Source organism: Chionomys nivalis, chromosome 11, assembly GCF_950005125.1.
Source record: "Chionomys nivalis chromosome 11, mChiNiv1.1, whole genome shotgun sequence".
NCBI lineage: Eukaryota > Metazoa > Chordata > Mammalia > Rodentia > Cricetidae > Chionomys > Chionomys nivalis.
In genome coordinates, this window is record NC_080096.1 from 18,895,981 (window position 1) to 18,914,895 (window position 18,915).

General features: G+C 49.2%; 2 protein-coding genes across 6 annotated transcripts in view; one reads left to right on the forward strand and one right to left on the reverse strand.

Annotated features, from left to right (window-relative positions):
* Positions 1-11,503: 11,503 nt before the first annotated feature.
* Zdhhc18 (zinc finger DHHC-type palmitoyltransferase 18) overlaps positions 11,504-18,915 on the forward strand; it is a 33,989-nt gene continuing 26,577 nt past the window's right edge. For all 5 annotated transcript variants that reach the window (XM_057784877.1, XM_057784875.1, XM_057784873.1 and 2 more), the window contains exon 1: positions 11,504-11,873. In XM_057784877.1, coding sequence (XP_057640860.1) covers positions 11,563-11,873 — 311 coding nt within the window. In that variant the 5' untranslated portion in view covers positions 11,504-11,562. The remainder of the gene's footprint in view (positions 11,874-18,915) is intronic.
* LOC130883542 (cytochrome c oxidase subunit 6B1-like) lies at positions 18,218-18,850 on the reverse strand. The gene is made up of 2 exons (XM_057784104.1): positions 18,809-18,850; positions 18,218-18,475 (listed from the first exon to the last, which is right to left on the reverse strand). The coding sequence occupies exons 1-2, from the start codon at positions 18,848-18,850 to the stop codon at positions 18,218-18,220; spliced, it is 300 nt and encodes a 99-aa protein (XP_057640087.1).

Genomic DNA, 18,915 nt, shown 5'->3' on the forward strand with positions numbered 1-18,915 from the left:
CAAAGTCACAGAGATGTGGGCTACCATACCTGGTTAACAATTGTGTACTTAATCAATAGCTATAGGGGGCTGGAGAGATGGCTCAGCGGTTGAGAGCACTGCCTGCTCTTCCAAAGGTCCTGAGTTCAATTCCCAGCAACCACATGGTGGCTCACAACCATCTATTTTTTTTTTTTTTGGTTTTTCGAGACAGGGTTTCTCTGTGGCTTTGGAACCTGTCCTGGAACTAGCTCTTGTAGACCAGGCTGGTCTCGAACTCACAGAGATCCCCCTGCGTCTGCCTCCCGAGTGCTGGGATTAAAGGCCTGCGCCACCACCGCCCGGCTCACAACCATCTATAATGAGATCTGGTGCCCTCTTCTGGCATGCGCACATACATGGAAGGAATGTTGTATACATAATAAATAAATCTTTAAAAAAAAAAGAAAATTGGTATTAGGAAGGGTCCCAAGGAAACAGATGAGAGTTGGAAACCAGCTTTGCCATGTCACAGAGTTTGGATGCTAACCTCCATGCCAATGCAGTATTCAGTGCTCTCAGTTCCTGCCACACAGCATCACAAGTAACCAAATATCAGCTGTGGTTATTCGTGACCAAGTGCCAACCTGACAGTGATAACCAACCGTAAGAGCCATCGACAGTCATCTGATTGCATCTGAATCCTTGCAGAAGAAAGAAGAAGCCAGGATGCTGGTAACACATGTCTGTAAACTCAGGATGCTGAGGTGGGAGGATTAAGAGTTCAAGACCTGCCTGGACTACTCAGTTAGGGCATCGCTCAAAAAGGCAGAAGAAGAGAGACAGACAACCCGCTCAGGTCCTTCAGCACAAGTCACCACCAGAGAGCTGCAGAGCTTCCGCTACAGGCCCGAAATAGCGTTTGCTCCTTCCTCCATCCTCCTTTCCTTTACTTTTGTTTTGGTTGTTGTTTTCGAACTTTGTTTTATTTTGAAATGGAATCTCCCTTACAGGCCTGGAATTTGTCATATACACCAAACTGAAAACAATTCTCTTGCTTCAAGCTTGTGACAGGGGCTAAAGGGATGGCAATGGCTAAGGGCATTTGTTATTCTTTTTTTTTTTTTTTTTTTTGGTTTTTCGAGACAGGGTTTCTCTGTGGTTTTGGAGCCTGTCCTGGAACTAGCTCTTGTAGACCAGGCTGGTCTAGAACTCACAGAGATCCGCCTGCCTCTGCCTCCCAAGTGCTGGGATTAAAGGCGTGCGCCACCACCGCCCGGCCATTTGTTATTCTTGTAGAGAAACCTAGTTCAGTTTTCAGCACCCACAAGGTGGCTTAAAAGTCATCTGTAACTCCAGTTGCAAGGATCTGATGCCCTCTTCTGATCTTCATGGGCACCAGGCATATGTATGATGCACATACATACATGTAGGCAAAACACTCATACACATATAATAAAATAAATATGAAAACTATAAAAGCTGCTGGGCACTGGTGGCACATGTCTTTAATCTCAGCACTTGGGAGGCAGAGGCGGATCTCTGTGAGTTCAAGGCCAGCCTGGTCTACAAGAGCTAGTTCCAGGACAGGCTCCAAAGCTACAGAGAAACCCTGTCTCGAAGAAAAGAAACAAACAAAACTATAAAAGCCAAGCTCTGGGAAGCAGAAAGGAAATTGTAATTGAACTTATTTATTTATGTGTGTGTGGGGTGCATGGGCCATTGCAGGCATTTGGTGGTTGAAGGACAGCTTGTGAAAATTGTGTCTCTTCTGCTAGCATATGGGTTTTGGGCACCAGTCTTGGCATCAAGTGTTTTTTTTTTTTTTTTTTGGTTTTTCGAGACAGGGTTTCTCTGTGGTTTTGGAGCCTGTCCTGGAACTAGCTCTTGTAGACCAGGCTGGTCTTGAACTCACAGAGATCCGCCTGCCTCTGCCTCCCAAGTGCTGGGATTAAAGGCGTGCGCCACCACCGCCCGGCCTGGAACTAGCTCTTGTAGACCAGGCTGGTCTCGAACTCACAGAGATCCACCTGCCTCTGCCTCCCGAGTGCTGGGATTAAAGGCGTGCGCCACCACCGCCCGGCCATCAAGTGCTTTTATATGCTGACCTATCTCACTGGCCCAGAAGGCAACATTTTTTTAATTTATTTTGATTTTTTTTTTTTTTTTTTTGTTTTTTTTTTGTTTTTCGAGACAGGGTTTCTCTGTGGCTGTGGAGCCTGTCCTGGAACTAGCTCTGTAGACCAGGCTGGTCTCGAACTCACAGAGATCCGCCTGCCTCTGCCTCCCAAGTGCTGGGATTAAAGGCGTGCGCCACCACCGCCCGGCTATTTTGATTTTTTGAGGCAGGGTTTCTTTGTTTATCCCTGCCTGTCCTAGAACTCACTCTGTAGATCAGGCTGGCCTCAAACCCACAGAGATCTTCCTGCTTCTGCCTCCCAGGTTCTGGGATTAAAGCTGTTCACCACAACCACCCAGCAAGAAAATATTTTTAATGACTTCAATGTAGACTAAATACAGAGCCGAGGTTCTCACCTGTGGGTCACAACTGCTTTGGGGGTCACATAGTAGATATTTACATTATGATTCATAACAGTAAAAAAATACAGTTATGAAGTAGCAGCAAAACAATTTTATGGTTGGGGGTCAGTACAATATGAGGAACTGCACTAAAGGGTCACAGCATTAGAAAGGTTGAGAACTGCCAGGTGGTGGTGGCTGTAAAGGTCTGTCCTATCCCTTTAAGAGACAAGCCTTGCCCACTCCCCCCTTCAGCCAAGGCAAGTAGCTCTTCCTTGTAGCCTGAGCTCTCTGTCCGTCTTAGGAAGAAGTAGGTGGCTGCTGCCTCTTCTCCTCTCCCCCCTCCTCTCTTTCTCCCCTTCTCTCTGTTTCTATCTTTCCCCCTTCCCTTTCCTTCCATAACTTACTGAGTAAACTTTACTCAAACCCTCTCTCTGCATGGCATGCCTATCTGTCTCTCACCCTCTGCAGCTGCTTGTGAGACCAGCTGCCCACCAACCCACTGAGGTCTCTCACCCACCGCCTCCCACTCACCTGGGATCCACAGAGGCCTGGGGTGGTGGAATGGGCTGCCTCCCGTGGCCTGTCACGGTCTCCCATCCGTTGTTGCCCTAAAGTGAAACAGTGGTGCATGTCTTTAATCTCAGCACTTGGGAGGCAGAGGCAAGTGGATCTCTGAGTTCAAAGCCATTCTGGTCTACATAGTGAGTTCCAGGACAGCCAGTACTACACAGAGAAACCCTGTCTCAGGAAACAAAAGAAGAAAGAGAGAGAGAGAGAGAGAGAGAGAGAGAGAGAGAGAGAGAGAGAGAGAGAGAAACGAACGAAAGAAAGAAAAGAAGGTTGAGGCCACTGTACAGAGTGCTCATGTGCCTCCAGAGCTGCAGTCGGGTCCTAGAGTTTTCAATGGGCGATACAAGATAGCTTAGGTATGTATTCAGTTGTTTCCCTTAAGGTTTTAAATTTAGAGCCGGGTGGTGGTGGCGCACGCCTTTAATCCCAGCACTCGGGAGGCAGGCGGATCTCTGTGAGTTCAAGACCAACCTGCCTGGTCTACAGAGCTAGTTCCAGGACAGTCTCTAAAGCCACAGAGAAACCCTGTCTTGAAAAACAAAAACAAAAAAAACAAAAAGGTTTTAAATTTATTTTCATTTTATGCATGTGGGTGTTTTGTCTGCACCACATGTGTGCAGTGTCCTTGAAGGCAGAAGAGGGATTGAAGTTTCAGACCATTGTGAGGCACTGTAGGGTGCTGGTAATTGATCCTGAGTTCTCTGGAAGAACAGGCTGTGTTCCTAACCACTGAGCCATTGCTCCAACACCCTTATTTAGTTTTTTTTTCCATCAGTATACATGATGATATTCACCAAGATGATAAGAAAATAAAGAATAAAGATTACAGATTCTACCAGGCAGTGGTGGCGACATTTAGTCCCAGCCTCGGGAGGCAGAGGCAGGTGGATCTCTGTGGAATTCAAGGCCAGCCTGGGCTACAGAGTGAGTTCCAGGACAAGCACTAAAGCTGCAGAGAAACCCTGTCTCTAAAAACCAAAAAAATCAAAAAAGAAAAGAATTTTTTTTTCTTTTTTCTTTTTCTTTGATGCAGGGGGTTCTCTTCATAGAGAACCTGCCCTGGAACTCCCTCTGTAGACTAGGCTGATCTCAAACTCAGAGATCCGCCTGCCTCTGCCTCCGGAGTTTTGGAATTAAAGGTGTGCACCGCCACTGCCTAATGACAAATTTCCCATTTGTTTTTAATAATTCATTTATTATGTATACTATGTTCTGCCTAAAGACCAGAAGAGGGCACTAGATCTCATTACAGATTGTTGTGAGCCACCATGTGGTTGCTGGGAATCGAACTCAGGACCTCTGGAAGAGCAGTCAGTGCTCTTAATCTCTGAGCTGTCTCCAGCCCCAAATTTCCCGTAATTAAGTGATAAATGACTACATTTAACAAGTAGTCTAGGGTTCAGAGCACGGCTACTCTTACAGATGACCAAGGTTTGATTCCCAGCACCCACACGATGGCTCACAACCATCTGTAACTCCAGTTCCAGGGGATCTGAGCCCTGTTCTGGCCTCTTCACAGGCAAAACACACTTACACATTATCTCCCCCCACACACACCAGATGATCTGGGTCTTTTGATTCTGACCCATAGAAAAAGGACTGGTGGGAAAGACCAAGAGGATGCCCCCAGAACGTGCAGATGAAACTAGCAAACCAGAAGTGGACGGTATTCCAGTGTGTTAGGGACTGAATTGCCTCTCCCACTAATCCATATATTAAATCCAAATCCTTCCATGAGTGTCTGGAGATAGGTCCTTGGAGGAGGTAATAAATGAGGTCATAAGGAGAGCTCCTAATCCAATAGGACTGAGATCTGCTCTCACAAGAGGAGGAAGCCCCTGGGGTGCGTTCACAGGTCTCATGGGGACAGCCAGAGAGAGGCCCCCAACAGGCTCAACCATCTAGAGGTTCTGGCCCCGGACTAAGGGAGAATCTGCTGTTCAAGCCACGCCCCCTGTGGTACTGCAGCTCCACAGGCTCATGACTAGGGGAGCTGCACATTCGAGGTCCTAGGGGATGGAAGCGAATGCGTCCATATTTAAGCCACGTTTGGTCTGGAGCTGAGGCAGCTGGATCGTGGAGACGATTGTAAACCGCCATGGATTTATCCAGCGGTGACTCCCATTACAACCGCGTGCCTCAGCACTCTTGTGTTTGCCATCTGGCTGCTGACCTCACACGTGATTGCTTTCCTCATTAGAAATTAGAAGCAGGGGCTGGAGAGATGGCTCAGAGGTTAAGAGCACTGGCTGCTCTCCCAGAGGATCCAGGTTCAATTCCCAGCAACCACATGGTGGCTCACAACCACCTATGAGATCTGGTGCCCTCTTCTGGCAGGCAGGCATACATGCAGATAGAACATTGTATACATAATTAATTAATTTTAAAAATGCTGCTTAAAAAAAGAAGAAATTAGAAGCAATGCCAGGAGCCATTTGCTTTTACCTTGAAGACGATTATCAAATTGCAAAGCACACCTTTGTTCCCAGAGCTCCACCAAGTCTTCGGTTTTCTGTCACGTCATAGAAATTGGGACTGGAAGCCAGGGGGTGGTGGCACATGCCTGTAATCTCAGCACTTGGGAAGCAAAGGCAGGTGGATCTCTGTGACTTTTTGACCAGCCTGGTCTACAAGAGCTAGTTCCAAGCCGGGCGGTGGTGGCACACGCCTTTAATCCCAGCACTTGGGAGGCAGAGGCAGGTGGATCTCTGTGAGTTCGAGACCAGCCTGGTCTACAAGAGCTAGTTCCAGGACAGGCTCCAAAACCACAGAGAAACCCTGTCTCGAAAAACCAAAAAAAAAAAAAAGAAGAAGGAGAGGAAGAGGAAGAAGATTGGGGCTGGAGAGATGACTCAGCAGCTAAGAGCATTTGCTGATCTTGCAGAGAATCTGGGTTCGATTCCCAGTACCCATAGGGTGACTTACCTGTAATTCCAATTCCAAGGAATCTAATGCCCTCTTCTGGTTTCCTTGAGCATCAGATACACACATGATGTGGGCAAAACACTCATATACATACAATTAAAAAATAAATCTGAAAAAACTTTACATGTCATAGAAATCTTTCTTTATATGGGAAATTCTCATGTAGACCAGACTAGCCTCAAACAGAGGGTCCTGTCTCAGCCTCCCAAGTGTAGACATTACAGGCTTATGCTACCACATCTGACCCTTCTGTTTTGTCTTCCTTAGTGCTGGGGACTTAACCCAGGTACTCGGACATGCTGGGCAAGCATTCCCTGAGCTACACCCCTGGCCCCACACATCACTATGCAGGTGACATTTTGCTGAGCCTAACAAAATGGAAAAGGCAGGGATTTTAGATTTAAAACAAAGTGTTTGAAATAAACACCACCTGGGAGGCAGAGGCAGGCAGATCTCTGAATTCAGGACCAGCCTGGTCTTCAGAGTTCCAGGACAGCCAGGGCTAAACAGAGAAACCCTGTCTCAAACAAAACAAAACAAAACAAACAAAAATTATCAAAAAATTTGATGAGTCTCCTACTTCAGAAAAGCACCTGGGGGCCACATCCAGGCTGTATTCCAAACTGCTCTGAAACCTAAGCAGTCAGCAAATTCAATTATATTTATTTATTTATTTTGGGTTTTTTTGAGACAGGGTTTCTCTGTGGTTTTGGAGCCTGTCCTGGAACTAGCTCTTGTAGACCAGGCTGGTCTCGAACTCACAGAGATCCGCCTGCCTCTGCCTCCCAAGTGCTGGGATTAAAGGCGTGCGCCACCACCGCCCGGCATTCAGTGATATTTAATACAGTCTTCATGTCAAATAGAGGTGCTGTATGGGTCACTGGTAGGCCCCAGTTGGTGAATCGCCATAGAGAACTCTTGGATTTTGGAACAAATACATGCCCTTTTCCGGAGACGGCTTCTCTCCTCATCCTTACTTCTGTACTCTGGTAGCCACCGAAAGCCTAACCACGGAGTATTAAGTGGTCATGTGACCTGACCTGAGCTCCAGGAAATGGCTCCGTGGGTAAAGGTGCTTGCCCCCTCCCTCCCCTCCGTGGCTGATGAGCTGAGTTCGGTTCTTGGAACTCACAGGATGGAAGGAGAGACTTGACTCCCACAAGTTGACCTCTGACCCCTGCATATATGCTGCTGCATGTGTACACGCAAAATACCAAACTAAATGCTAAGGACTAAAATGTAATGAAACGAGGTGTGCGGGAGGTGAAGACATAAGTAAGCCCATGGGCAGGTAATTTTCCTTTGCTCTCAGTCCGCGCTGCACTTCCTCCCGCTAAGGAGCTCCTGCTGTCTCCAGCCCAGTTACAGATGGCTCGGCACCGCATGCGGCCACCGCTAGAGAGGGGACAGCAAACACATGACCGCTCCACTCAGATACTACTGAAGGACAGTGGTGTACTCCCCTTGAAGATTCAAAGCATTCAGAGAAGAGCTTTGGATTACCCTGCCAGGGAGAGAATTATAAACAGCTGAGTCCTGACAGAGCACAAAGGGAATACGGGATGAACAGGGACCAACGCTACAAATAGCAACTATTGCTTTGTGACCAGTTCCAGAGCAGAGCGCCTGGAAGGCACTGGTATTTCCTGCATTCGTTATTGTATGTGTACGTAATTATGGTTTATACTAGGATGATAAAACAGTTGAAATAATTGTGGACATAGAAATAATCCACATCATTTTCTCTTCATATCATACAAATTTTAGTTCAAAGTTAATTTTTTTTTTTTTGAGACAAGGTCTCTCTCACTATGTAGACCAGGCTGCCTTCCAACTCAGCAATCTTCCTGCCTCTGCCTTCCAAGTGCTGGAATTAAAGGCTTGTGGAAGCTGGAAGAGGGCATCAGATGCCCTGGAACTGGAGTTACAGATGGCTGTGAGCCACCTTGTGGGTGCTAGGAAGGGACCATGGGGGTCTCTGGAAGAGCAGCCAGTGATCTTGGCCACTCTAGCCCTTCTCCTGCTTGCTTGTTTTGTTTCTGTGTTTGTTTGTTTGTTTAGATTGTCTTGTTTTCTTGCTGAGAATTGGACCTAGGGCCTTACCTATCTTAAGCATGTTTTACCACTGAGCGTGAATCCCCCTGCTCCTGTTGTTTCGTGTGTGGGTTTTTTTCTTTTTCTCTCTTAGTTTAATATTTGATGTCCGTATTCTGTAGTGCTCAGGGAGGACTCACACATGCTTTAGCATTGAGCAGTTACTTGCATCTACAAAGAAAGCCCTTCCTCTCAGCACTGGGCTGTGCAGAGTGGGAGGCAGCTATAGAAGCTCCAGCTTTGGGCTTGGGTGTCTTTGCTCTGTTCTGGCTCTGATGACCAGGCTAGCATTTAACTCATGCATGGAATCAAGTGATCCTCCTGCCTCAGTCATCCAAAAAGCTGGGATTACAGGCTATACCTATACTCAACTTTTTATTTACTTGTTTGTTTGTTTATTGAGTCAGGGCTTCCCTTCGTAGTCCTGACTGATCTGGAACTTACTCTGTAGACCAGCTGGCCTCGAACTCAGAGACCCACCTGCCTCTGCCTCCAGAGTGCTGGGATTAAAGGTGAGGTGTGTGTCACTACCACTCCTAACTTAACTATTTTATTTTTAATTTGAGCATGTAATTGCAACCTCAATGAGAAGAAATTCAGATAGGACAGGATGAGAAAGTTGAGGAGTAGACATGGACAGAAGACTCATCTCTCTCCCTTTCTTTCTCTCTTTCTTTCTTCTGTGTGTGTGTGTGTGTGTGTGTGTGTGTTAGAGGTGGAACACAGGGTCTCATAAATTTTATGTTCTTCCAATGAACTACATCTCCAGCCCCACAGCTTTTTTTTTTTTTTTTTTTTTTTTGGTTTTTGGTTTTTCGAGACAGGGTTTCTCTGTGGCTTTGGAGCCTGTCCTGGAACTAGCTCTGTAGACCAGGCTGGTCTCGAACTCACTCCGCCTGCCTCTGCCTCCCGAGTGCTGGGATTAAAGGCGTGTACCACCACCGCCCGGCACCACTGAATATTCTTAGTCACTGAACCATCACTCTGTTCTGCTCACCTAAAAAGCTGTGGGGCAGCCGGGCGATGGTGGCATACGCCTTTAATCCCAGCACTCGGGAGGCAGAGGCAGGCGGATCTCTGTGAGTTTGAGGCCAGCCTGGTCTACAAGAGCTAGTTCCAGGACAGGAACCAAAACCACAGAGAAACCCTGTCTCGAAAAAGCAAAAAAAAAAAAAAAACCTGTGGTTAACATGAACTCCCAGTCCTCCTGCCTCCACTCGGCAAGTGCCGCATTACAGGAGTAGACCACCAAACCTGGCCCATTAGGGGTTCTCCTACCCCTTTCTTTTTTTTAAGTATACAATATTCTGTATTCCTGCAGGCCAGAAGAGAGCACCAGACCCCATTACAGATGGTTGTGAGCCACCATGTGGTTGCTGGGAATTGAACTCAGGACCTTTGGAAGAGCAGGCAATGCTCTTAACCTCTAAGCCATCTCTCCAGTCCTGTTCCTACCCCTTTCTAGGTCATCCTTTTGTCTGTCTGTTTGTAGACAGGATCTTGCTATGCAGCCCCGCCTGGCCTCAGACTTGCAACCCTCTCACCTCAGCAACCCTAGTGAGGAGATTCTTAGCATGAGTCTCTCCAGTCCCAGTCCTGGGGTCTTTTCTTGGGTTTTGCAGTATCTTTGACTCAATGGACAGATCGTACCATGACCACCAACGATCCTGCCTTCTGGTGCTCCCACCTCTTGATTGTAAGTGGCACCTGTGACTTGCTTCCAATCATAGATGAGAGCACAGGGGGCGACATGCGATTTCTGCTACACACATAGTAAGTGATAGATACTCTGGCTCGGGCACCGGAGAGATGGCCCAGGAGTTAAAAATACTTGTTGAACAGTCAAGAGTACCAGAGTTCGGGTCCTGGCACCCTGTAGCAGTTCAGGTATCCTCTGCTTGCTGCTTGCTCCTAACTTCGCTCTGAAGGATCTGACACCTTCTCCAGGCCTCCACGTATGCATGGGCCTGCACACCCTGCTTCCCCGCAAGCACGCACACACACTCATTTGCACAACACAAACGCTCTGTCTTAGGGCTGGTGATGCGGCTCAGTGACTGAGTAGCTACCCAGCGTGTGAGGCCCTGGTTTGGTAGTTAAGCAACACAATATCAGGTCAAGCTCTGGGCAAATCGAAGATCAATCTCCTTGTCAGGTACAGAAAGCCATGGCTCCTGTGAAGGAACTTCCACCGTGAGTCATTGGATAATCTCTAGTAAATTCGGGTGGAGTCTCAGCCAAACTTCCAGGCCTCAGGTCACAGCACAAGAAAGTTCTGCCAACAACCTGAACGGCTTGCGACGGAACTGGCCCCCATTTGACTCTCCAGATGAGAGTTCGGACTGCCTGGTACAGCCCTACTAGCCTTGTGGGACTGTACGCAAAAGAATTTGCTAAAATATTTCTGGACTCCTGACCTTAGGCATATGATATAAAGTGTTTGTGTGGGGCTAGAGAGATGGCTCAGCGGTTAAGAGCATTGCCTGCTCTTCCAAAGGTCCTGAGTTCAAATCCCAGTAACCACATGGTGGCTCACAACCATCTATAGTGAGGTCTGGTGCCCTCTTCTGGCCTGCAGACAGAATATTGTATACATAATAAATAAATAAATATTAAAAAAAAATAAAGTGTTGGTGTGTGTGTGTTCACGAGTGGGTCAGGGTCTCACTTGTAGCTCCAGCTGGGTGCAAATTCACCCTGTATCCTAACCTGGCCTTGAACCCGCAACTCTCAGCTGGAATTACAAAGATCTGCCTCAGCCTACCAGGCGCATGGGCCACCGCACTAGGTGTGTTGTGAATACACCCACCTAAAAAGTCTTGGGGTCCTTAGGAATGATCCCCGGGTCTAGGCCTAGGAGAGCTGGGACGGAGAGACTAGAGGCTACTTCCCACATACCCCTGGGGACTTTCAGACCTTGGACACTGGAGGCTTTCTTTTTTTTTTTTTTTTTTAAATATTTATTTATTATGTATACAATATTCTGTCTGTGTGTCTACAGCCAGAAGAGGGCATCAGATCTCATTTCAGATGGTTGTGAGCCACCATGTGGTTGCTGGGAATTGAACTCAGGACCTTTGGAAGAGCAGGCAGTGCTCTTAACCTCTGAGCCATCTCTCCAGCCCCTGGAGGCTTTCAAAGCAAGTTGTATACCATCCTTCCCGGCCTGTCCTCAGCGGTGGGCGAGCCCGGCGGTCGGTTCCCTGAATCTCCTGGCCAGTGCCTGGCACACAGCCCTCCTAACACCTAACACAGGGTCTGAGCGCAAAGGCCCCGAGGGAGCCGGGAGGCCGCACCTGCAGTTCCCGTGCCCGTCGCGGGGGGCGCTGCCGAGCGAGCCGGGGGGCGGGGCGGCAGCGGAGGGGGCCAACCCGAGCGAGCGAGCCCGCCCGCCAGCGACGCGCGCGCCGCCGCTCCCTCCGCTGCTCGGCCCGGTCCCGGAGCGGCGCGGCCGGCCCGCGGGGCGCGGAGCTGAGGCCCGCGGCCGGCCGCATGAAGGACTGCGAGTACCAGCAGATCAGCCCCGGGGCCGCCCCGCTGCCCGCCTCCCCCGGGGCGCACCGCTCCGGCCCCGCCGCGTCCCCCGCTCCGAGCCCCGGGCCCACGCCCGGAGCACCGCGCTGGAGCGGCAGCGGCAGTGGCAGCGGGAGCCTGGTCCGCCGGCCGCGGCGTAAGTGGGAGGTGTTCCCGGGCCGCAACCGCTTTTACTGCGGCGGCCGCCTCATGCTGGCCGGCCACGGCGGCGTCTTCGCGCTCACACTACTGCTCATCCTCAGCACCACCGTCCTCTTCTTCTTTTTCGAGTGAGTTTGCTCCCCCTCCCCCCGGCCGCCGCTCCTTTCCCGGCCCGCATCTGTGTACCTTCGGGCCTCCGCCTGCCCTGGACCCCTGCATCCAGACTTTGGGTGCCCGGCTCCGGTCACCGGCCTTTGCTGGGTCCCTCAGGTCTGCCTGCCCTCCTCTCCTATCCCTGGCCGGTTCTTGTCTATCCCAGGCTCTTTCTGACCCCTCTAGGCGTCTTTTATTCCTGTCCTCAGACAACTAAGTTTTTGTGTCCCTTATGGACACTATGAATCTCCTATGCGTATTCTCAGGTCCCTCCCAGGTTCCGCAGGGTCCTGGCTTCCTCAGACTGTCCTCCCCATCACCGCTTCCCCTCATTCAGACTCGCCATAGGCCCCAAGGCATCCTCTTTAAAGCATCTTTGGGCCGCTCAGACTGGCTCTTCCTTCTCCAGCGCTTTCCTTAGTTTTGCCAGAGCTTCTTCCTGACCCTCCCTTAGCTCCCTAGAACCCCAGGGGTCTCTCCAGCCCTGACCTGGCTCTCTGTCCTCTTTGGACACTCTGGAGCATCCCTTGGTCACGTTCCTCCACCAGGACAGCTGCTTCACTCCAGTTCATGAAAGAGACCTCAGTGCTTTGGCATGACAGGTCTTAATTGTTCCTATGGGCTTTTGACCTTTTTTCTAGTGACCCGGGGCTGGCCTACCCGCCACCTCCATCTCAGGGTGGAGGAGTGGCTGCTTATGGCTTTATCAGGGCCACTCATGCATCCAAAGTTCCCACCCCACCCTCAGCCTGTAGCTGGAGCCACCAGGCGTGTGACTTTTTGCACGCACACAACTCCCACACATGCCCACCCACCCGACGAACCCCACTTTTCCCTCCTGCTTCTCCCTGTTCTTTGAGGTTGGCTTCTTTTATTATTCAGTCTAGTTAAGACCTCCATCTCCGGAGCCAGGGAACCTAGCCCAAATCCCAGCTCCACCTTCCACTAATTGTGTGGCCTGGGGCGCCAGTCACTTCTGCTTTGCAGTCCCCACTTTCCTCAGTTATAGATGGAGACTTTAATAGTCCCCACCTCCTAGCAGTCTATTGAGATTGGTACCCAGTCATTCATGCAAGCTTTTAGCTTTTTTTTTTTTAAATTTATTTATCATTTATTTATGCTTTTGCATGCAAGCTTTTAGCACTTGACGTTCACAGGTTTCACTGCTCTGTTCACCAAAAATCACTTCCTGGGGGCATGTGGTCATGATAAAGATGATAAAAACGCTTGCTTTTTTTTTTTTTTTTTTTCTGAGACAAGGTGTATCTCTGTGTATCTCTGGCTGTCCTGGAACTCCCTCTGTAGACCAGGCTGGCCTCGAACTCACAGAGATCCGCCTGTCTCTGCCTCCCTGAGGGCTGGGATTAAAGGTGTGCGCCACCACCGCCCGGCTGGTAAAGCTTTTTAAAAGGCCCGTTCTCAGGTCACTTTCCAGGACTTGCATTGTGTGCCTGCAGCCACAAGGTGAAGACTTCCTTTTCCACTGTCCCTCAGGATGCTCTGCCCTTCCATCCTGGGTCGGGATGGAAAAAGGCTCAGGGTGGTTTACCCAGAGAAACTCTGGGACCCCAACTTGGTCCTTACGCCAAGTTTCATTTCCACCTCTTGTGGCCTCTTGTGTGCAGGAACCGTGCTTTACCGGAGCCCTTGGGCCACTCTTTGTCGTGCCCACGCCCGGGGTTATGACCCAGGCTGGAGGAAGTAGTGTTGGCTGTAGTTGCCCTGTGACCCCTCAGTTTAAGAGTTGGACCTGAACTTCTGGATGGATTCATGATGGTCTTGAGTTGCCCCCAGCCAGAGAAAAGGGAGAACTCCCGGGCTCAGGGAGAACGGACCACTCAGTTACCTCAGCCTTCGTTGCCTCCTGTTCCCACTTTTGGTTGGTGACTTTGGGATCAGGGTTGTGTTAACCCATATTCCTGCTGGGTGTTGGGGCTCAGAGGATTCCAAGGTGGGTGCGCTTTTAGTGAGGACAGGAACGGTAGAAGATGCTCGCTCGCTGCTGCTCCGGGAAGGTACAGGTGGCCTTCGGGGAGACCTTTCCTGCTGGTTTTGCTTCCATTCTGGTGGATTGTGGTAGCTTCCCAGGGGGGCTTCCAGCTCCTCTACTGTCCATTCTCACAGCAGCCTCAACCCCTTGACATCAGATGTCAGGCTCCCTGGTTCTCCCTCTAGGTGAGAGCCAGAGCTCTGATAATGGCCTTTTGTGCCTGCTGCTTGCTCAGTCCTTTTCTGCTGAGTTACCCTCTCAAGCTCATTGCCCTGCCTGCTCCCGCCTGCCTCAGGGCCTTTGCACTGTTTGGAGCACCTCTGTTTACACTCATGGGTCACTCATTTCTTTCCACTCTTTCCCTTCTGCACACGCATGCACACATGCATGTCTTTGGTCATTCCGTGTCTGTCTTTTCAGCGCAAGGATAGCAAACTTCCACACTGCTGTGTGTTTAGTGCCTAGACCCAGTGCAAGGGATGCAGTCAGCACTCAGCACAGCAAATGACCGTTGAATGAATGAATGAATGGACACGATCACTTGCTGGGAGTCTGGAGATGCCAGCTTGTAATTGGCATCCTAGCTGGGTGATCTTGAATCTGGCTGTGGAAATCAGAGCCTAGGACTTGGTATTTGCCAAGGGCTCTACAAGTCCCAGTCTTCCTTCCCCAGGTCCCAGCTTGTGCGTGAACTAGGAGAGCTGTCCAACATTGCTGGTTCTTTTGGAGGATTAGACATGAAGAGATGTGTGGAGCAGGCTCTGGTCCTTAGGGCAAGGCTGCTGCAGGCTTCAAAAGCACTGTTCACATGTCCTGATTTTGCTCCCTGCCCCTGTGGATCCCTGGAACCTCATCTGGCCCAAAGCCTCCCGACAGATGCATCGCTCAAGAGACAGCCCCACCATCACATCCCCTCTGGCTCCTGTCGAAAGGCAGCAGCTAGCTGTGGTCAACAGCATGAACTTCACAGTCACGTTGAATGCTCCTGACCTGTGTTGCCTGGGTCGTTTAAGCTTTCTAAACTTCCTCATCTGTGACGTTTGGGGCACAAGGTTAGAGGGTCACCGTGAAGACTTGCAAAATGCATGTAAAGTGCACAGCTGTGTAGCTAGCACATAGTGACTGTTAGTTAACTTTGGAAAGGGTCTCGCTGTGTAGTCCTAGCTGGCTTCATACTCACAGACACCCACCTGACTGGGATTAAAGGCAAGTGCCACTGTGCCCCACAGAATTAGTACTTTTAAGATAGCACTGCTCTCTGTAGCCCAGATTGGCCTCAAGTTCTCAGGATTCTCCTTGCTCAACCTCTCAAATGCCATGATTATAAGCATGTAGCATTGTGTTTGGTTTGCACTTTAGGTATTGATTTGATATTGTCATTATCATCATTATTATTTGTGCTACTGGGGCTACTGGGGTCTGAACGAACTCAGGGCTTTGTGCATGATAGAGTGCGTTCTCCCACTGAACTATATCCCTGGCCTGTATGTATTATTATTTTTTTTTTTAAATTTATGATTTATTTATCTTTATTTTATGTGCATTGGTGTGAAGGTGTCAGATCCCCTGGAACTGGATTTTCAGACAGTTGTGAGCTGCCATGTGGGTGCTGGGAATTGAACCCAGGTCCTCTGGAAGAGCAGTCAGTGCTCTTAACCACTGAGCCATTTCTCCAGCCCCCCTGTATGTATTATTTATAATGATTTATTGACTAGGGCAATACCTAGTACATAGTAAATCTTCAGAAGATGTCAGGTGGTAGGGCTGGAGACGACAGATGGCCAGGTGCTTTCCTAGCGTGGACAAGGCATAGGATTTGGTCTATAGTACTGAAAAAAAATGGCAGCTACTGTCTCTCCATGAGGGGCACACCATTCATTTGGTAGGTATTTACTAGGCAACATGCAAGGGATGCTGTCTGCTTGTCACTTAGCAAGACAGAAGCAGGTAACATAGCCACACAGCAGGTAACTTTTTTTTTTTTTAGACAGGATCTTACTCTATGGTCCTGGGTATCCTGGAACTCAATGTATAGACCAAGCTGGCCCCAAATTCACAAAGAGTTGTTCTGCTTCTGCCTCCAGAGTGCTGGCATTAGAGGTGTGAGCTGCCATGCCCTAAGTTAATTGATTTTTGTTTTGTTTTGTTGTTTTGTTTTTTTGAGACAGGGTTTCTCTGTGTAGCCTGTCTGTCCTGGAACTCACTCTGTAGACCAGGTTGGCCTCGAACACACAGAGATCCGCCTGCCTCTGCCTCCTTAGTACTGAAAATAAAGGTGTGTGTCACCACTGCTGGGCTTAGTTTATATTTTTTAAGCTTTATTTATTTTATGTCTTTGAGTGTTTAATTGCACGTGTATGTGAACCACGTGTGGCCTTTGCAAGAGGGCATTGGAACCCCTGGAGCTGGTGTTAGTGATGGTTGTGAGCCATCCCGTGGATGCTGGGGGAGGAGTAGGAAGTGCTCCTAACCACTGAGCCATCTCTGGTCCCACAGCTAACATTTTTAATGAACGCTGTACAGAAAATAGTCTCGGGAGGACTCCTTTATATGAACTATCAAGGAAAGTCCTCTGAGAGGGAAGACCGTTCCAGAGGACATGAGCAGTAAGTGCAAAGGCCCTGAGGTAGAACAGAGTCACACCTGTGGAGACTGCCACGAGGCCAGTGTGATGCGGGTAGAGGGGTTGAGAACAGTTTTGTAGGTTGAGGCAGGAGAAACCTCAGAACAAGGTTGGCCTAACCGGCCAATTGAGATTGGATTCCATTTGAAGCCATCGGAGGGTTTCAGGCAGGGAAATGACCAATGTGATCTATGTTTGCAGAAAGTGGCTTTGCAGTGGTCAGCAGAGTGGCAAAGAAGACACAGAACGCCCCCAGTAGGTCCTCTTCATCCTAAAGCCACACCCCCACCAATTTCAGAACTTCTAGAACATTGCAGCCCTAAAATGGAAGCAAGGGGTTAAAGGTGGATGTGGAAGCCATGGTCAGCGGCCTGCCTTACTGGGAGGGAGGAGCAGGCTATCCCATGAGCTGTTCCTGGGGCCATCTTGGATCAGCCTGGAGTTGGTGTCTGGGGGGACGGGGCAGGCGCACGCCATCTTAGCCTTCCCCTTGCTCCTCTGGGTGTGGCTGCAGTGTCGTCTCTGGCAGGCTTTTTGTTCTGCGGTGCACTTCACCATGTGTGGCGGTTCCCTGTTTACCAGGCTCGTTTCCCTAGTCGATCATAAGCCACACGGTAGAGAGACTCTTGTCATATCCATAGCCATTATTCCTGATGTTTATTGAGAGCGTTGCCTGGCACGGAGAAGAACTCAATAAATATTTGTGGAGCAGCTGGCTGAATGCATGAATGCGTGACATTGCAACATTGCTGTCGTGGTTGTCTCAAGTGGCAGCCCCCTTAATTGGTAATGGCTTCCTGAAGTTCTGTGTCTCTGTGTCTACTAAAAGGATTCTGAGGCCGCAGCTAAGTCCAGGGACAGGTCTGGAGAGATGGTTTGGCGATTAAAAGCACTAGCCGTTCTTCCAGAGGATCCGGGTTCAATTCCTAGCACCCTTGTGGTGGCTCACAACTGTCTCTAACTACCGTTCCAGTGCCCTCTTCTGATCTTTTCAAGCACCAGCCACACACATGGTACACAGACCTGCATGCAGGCAAAACACCCATAGACAGGGCATATTAAAATGCTGGGGACTGAGCTATATACAACGTTGTGTTTATATGAAGGAGTCATAGGAGTCCAGGGGTTCTGGGCTATCCCAGGAAGCCCTTGTTTTTCTCTGTTTCCATCTCTGTCTCTGTCTTTGGTTTTTAATTACATTTTATTTATTGTTTTGTTTGTTTGTTTTTTCTTCTTTTTTTTTTTTTCGGGATAGTTTCCTCTATGTAACAGCTCTGACTATCCTAGAACTAGCACTGTAGACCAGGCTGGCCTTGAACTCATAGAGATCCCTCTGACTCAACTTCCCCAGTGCTGGGATTAAAGGTGTGCACCGCTGTGGCTGGTGGATTTTATTTATTTTGTGTATGTGTGCATGTGTATGTTTTGTGGCATGCATGTAAATGTCAGAGGACACCTTGTGAGAATCTTTTTCTCTTTTCATCACGTGGGTTCCAAGAGCAAGCTTAGGCCATCAAACTTGATAACAAGCATTTTTATATTCTGAATCATCTCAGTGGCCTGTTTTGTTTTTTTTTTTAACTTTTCAGTGAAATTTTATTAGATGTTGCATTCAGGGTCCCAGAGTAGGGACCATCATATACCCAGGTCCCCCTTTACTGCATGGGGAGAGGAGAGCGAACAGAGGAGAGGTGGGTGGAGCCAGGTCAGATCTTCCCAGGAAATGTGCCTTCTGCTCTGCGGTCATCGCAGACTGAGACCCATGATATGGGGCAGAGGGACTTGTATACACGCCAGTACCACTCACACACGGAGACACCACCCCCCTTTGCGGTCATTGCGTTCTCGCAGCGGTGGAAGTCCAGATAGTTCTGCCCACAGTTCCTGGTCTGATTCTGGTCTGGGAAGCGGCTGTCAAAGGGGGCGGTTTTGTAGTTCTTGATTTTGGTCTTGATGTCTTCAGCCTTGGTGCCAACTCCTAAAGACTGCCCTGGAGCAGCAGTAGTTCCTTGTTGGTTTGTTTTTATTTATTTATTTTTGTTTTTGAGGCAGGGTCTCATATAACCCAGCTTACCCTTGAGCTTACTTTGTATGAAGGATGGCCTTGAACTCCTGATCTTCCTGCTTGGGCCTTCTGAGTGCTGGAAATACAAGTGTGTGCTGCCATAAAGAAGGCTAGGTGTGGTGGTGTGTGTCTATTCAGGTGGAGGCAGAAAAATCAAGAGTTCACAGCCAGTTTGGGCTATCTGGCAAGTTCCTGTTGGCAGGAAGGGATGGAGGAAGAGGGACCTGCTTGCTGGCTGGGATGAGGGAGAATATCTGTTGTTCTCATCTGACATTGGAAGAAGTCCAGGATTAACTAGTAATGTCTGCTTTGGGCACTATGGGGAGTAGCTGCACTTAG

What these genes read in the sequence shown, in the direction of transcription:
- LOC130883542 (XM_057784104.1), bottom strand. Translation starts at nt 18,850, where the DNA reads ATGTCAGATGAGAACAACAGATATTCTCCCTCATCCCAGCCA. An exon ending in ATTCTCCCTCATCCCAGCCA is followed by an intron (nt 18,476 to 18,808) that starts GCAAGCAGGTCC and finishes GTTGGCACCAAG; the next exon opens with GCTGAAGACATCAAGACCAA.